This window comes from Sinocyclocheilus grahami, unplaced genomic scaffold, assembly GCF_001515645.1.
Source record: "Sinocyclocheilus grahami isolate Dianchi unplaced genomic scaffold, SAMN03320097.WGS_v1.1 scaffold704.1, whole genome shotgun sequence".
In the NCBI taxonomy this organism is placed as follows: Eukaryota; Metazoa; Chordata; class Actinopteri; order Cypriniformes; family Cyprinidae; genus Sinocyclocheilus; species Sinocyclocheilus grahami.
The window spans coordinates 98,254-100,701 of record NW_015505883.1 but is presented as its reverse complement, the minus strand read 5'-3'; the positions used below and the strand labels follow the sequence as shown (position 1 = coordinate 100,701).

Genomic DNA, 2,448 nt, shown 5'->3' with positions numbered 1-2,448 from the left:
GCTTAAAAAAATTTATATATATATATATATATATATATATATATATATATATATATATATATACTGAGCTGGGTAGTAACCGATTACGTCATCTGGATTGTGAAATTAGATTCCAAAAATTAAGTACTTGCAATTAGATTATATTACAATTATGTATACAATTTATAGTTTATAAAATAGAATATAATTTAGTTAACATTAATTTTATTTCAAGCAACATTTTTTTTTTTTATGGTTTTAGTTGACTATAAGAATCCTGACAGGAAACCTTATTGATAGTTTGGCATAATTTTATTAGTATTTCTTTAAAAAAAATTAAATGGCTTTACTGCTTATTAATATTTTTGGAAAAACTTTGGTCCACTAAATCAAATGCGGTGCAATTTGAAAAAAAGCATAAAACAGGAAATTATATCATAAAGAGGACCCCTGCAGACCCTCATGACTGAATCAAGATCAATAAGTTTCGAAAAAATATTTGAAACCTATTGAAACATGATTTGTTGATGCACTATGGAAACTCCAATAAACTATATTTATTAATACATTTTTAAAAAAAAAGCCCAATTGCTGGGTTTGTCCCTATTTAACCCAGCATTTTTTAGAGTGTAACATAAATACAAGTAGTATATTTAATAACTTTGCATAAGTGTTTTAAACTAGATTTTTATTTCTTTGTGCGGTGAGCAGCCATTGACGTGCTGAAGCACGAGGTCATCTTCAGCGTGGTGCGTCTAGCTGCCACCTGCATCATCTGCCTGGGCTTCCTGCTGCTGCTGCTCCCTGAGGAGTGGGATACGGTCACCCTGCGCTTCCTCACCACCCTGGCCGACAAGAAGACGGAGGAGCGCAGACCCTCATGACTGAATCAAGATCAATAAGTTTCGAAAAAATATTTGAAACCTATTGAAACATGATTTGTTGATGCACTATGGAAACTCCAATAAACTATATTTATTAATACATTTTTAAAAAAAAATAATAATTAAAATGCGTTTTAAAAGTGTACGTTAATTGACAAATATAGTGAAAAAAAATCTATTTACTTGATGGTATTTTTCTAAAAAAAATACTATTAAGGTTTTTCAAAACTGTGTGAAACTACACTCTAAAAAATGCTGGGTTAAATACAACTCAGTGCTGGGTTAAATAGGGACAGTTGGGTTGTTTTGACCCAGCAGTTGGGTTACTACCCAGAAGGTTGGGTTAAACATTTAACCCAACCGCTGGGCCAAAACAGCCCAATTGCTGGGTTTGTCCCTATTTAACCCAGCATTTTTTAGAGTGTAACATAAATACAAGTAGTATATTTAATAACTTTGCATAAGTGTTTTAAACTAGATTTTTATTTCTTTGTGCGGTGAGCAGCCATTGACGTGCTGAAGCACGAGGTCATCTTCAGCGTGGTGCGTCTAGCTGCCACCTGCATCATCTGCCTGGGCTTCCTGCTGCTGCTGCTCCCTGAGGAGTGGGATACGGTCACCCTGCGCTTCCTCACCACCCTGGCCGACAAGAAGACGGAGGAGCACGGCGAGGAGCTCACAGAATCCAGCGTCCACACACGCAGCCGCAGTAGAGCCAACGGAGCCGTATCCATCCCCATGGCATGACCTTAGACCTGTGAACGAATAGCCAGCGATCAATGATCCACCCTGTGGCAGCCTATGTAAAAAAATAAAATAAAAGAGCAGTTTGATTGTATTTGTATTTTGGAAAGACAAAAGAGAATAAGCAAAGTGAAGATGACGAATAGTATTTTCTTTAATTAATAACCATAACAACAACAAATCAGAAGAAATGTCACCGAACATGCCGTCCTGCTCTTTAATAGAGATGACAGCGGAGGCTTGAGTGTTCTGAGAAGAGCGTCCCATTAAAACAGGGATATTTACAGACAGTATTTTTCTTGTTTTACAGAAGGGATCTAGCATTCTCTTCCCTGCCATTTCTATGGGAAGATATACGCATCCATTCCATAGAAATGGACTTTCAGACTTTTGTCTCCCGCTGCACGCCAATCCCGCACCCCTGAACCCCTCTGCTAGCCCCTTCCCATGGAATGTATTCTGTGAATATAGACTCTGTCAGGGCCAGTTTGGCTCACTACATGAATGCATACAGAGATCGGATATATATGTATATGAAATATGAGGATTATTTGCATTGTACGTAGTATGTAATATATGTAGGAGAAATATATTATGCTTTAATGAATAAGCCTTTTTCTTTTCTTTTTATAATAAAAGACAAAAATAAAGATCTGCATTGAAAAGCACTTGTCATTTAATTGTTCAACACATGAAATATAGTGCAACAGTCACATTCCAGAAAAAAAAAAAAAAAAATTATATATAAATATATATCGCTGTACTGTAAGGCAGTTCCATTTGCCATGTGTAATCAATTGGACTTGTTTTTATTTTTTTTTTTTGTCTTTAAGAACCCATC

General features: G+C 35.8%; 1 protein-coding gene across 1 annotated transcript in view; it reads left to right on the top strand.

The window, feature by feature from the left end:
- LOC107559881 (solute carrier family 35 member F4-like) overlaps positions 1-2,186 on the top strand; it is a 34,487-nt gene extending 32,301 nt beyond the window's left edge. The window contains exons 7-8 of the mRNA XM_016243900.1: positions 691-820; positions 1,499-2,186. Coding sequence (XP_016099386.1) covers positions 691-820; positions 1,499-1,610 — 242 coding nt within the window. The 3' untranslated portion in view covers positions 1,611-2,186. The remainder of the gene's footprint in view (positions 1-690; positions 821-1,498) is intronic.
- Positions 2,187-2,448: the final 262 nt, after the last annotated feature.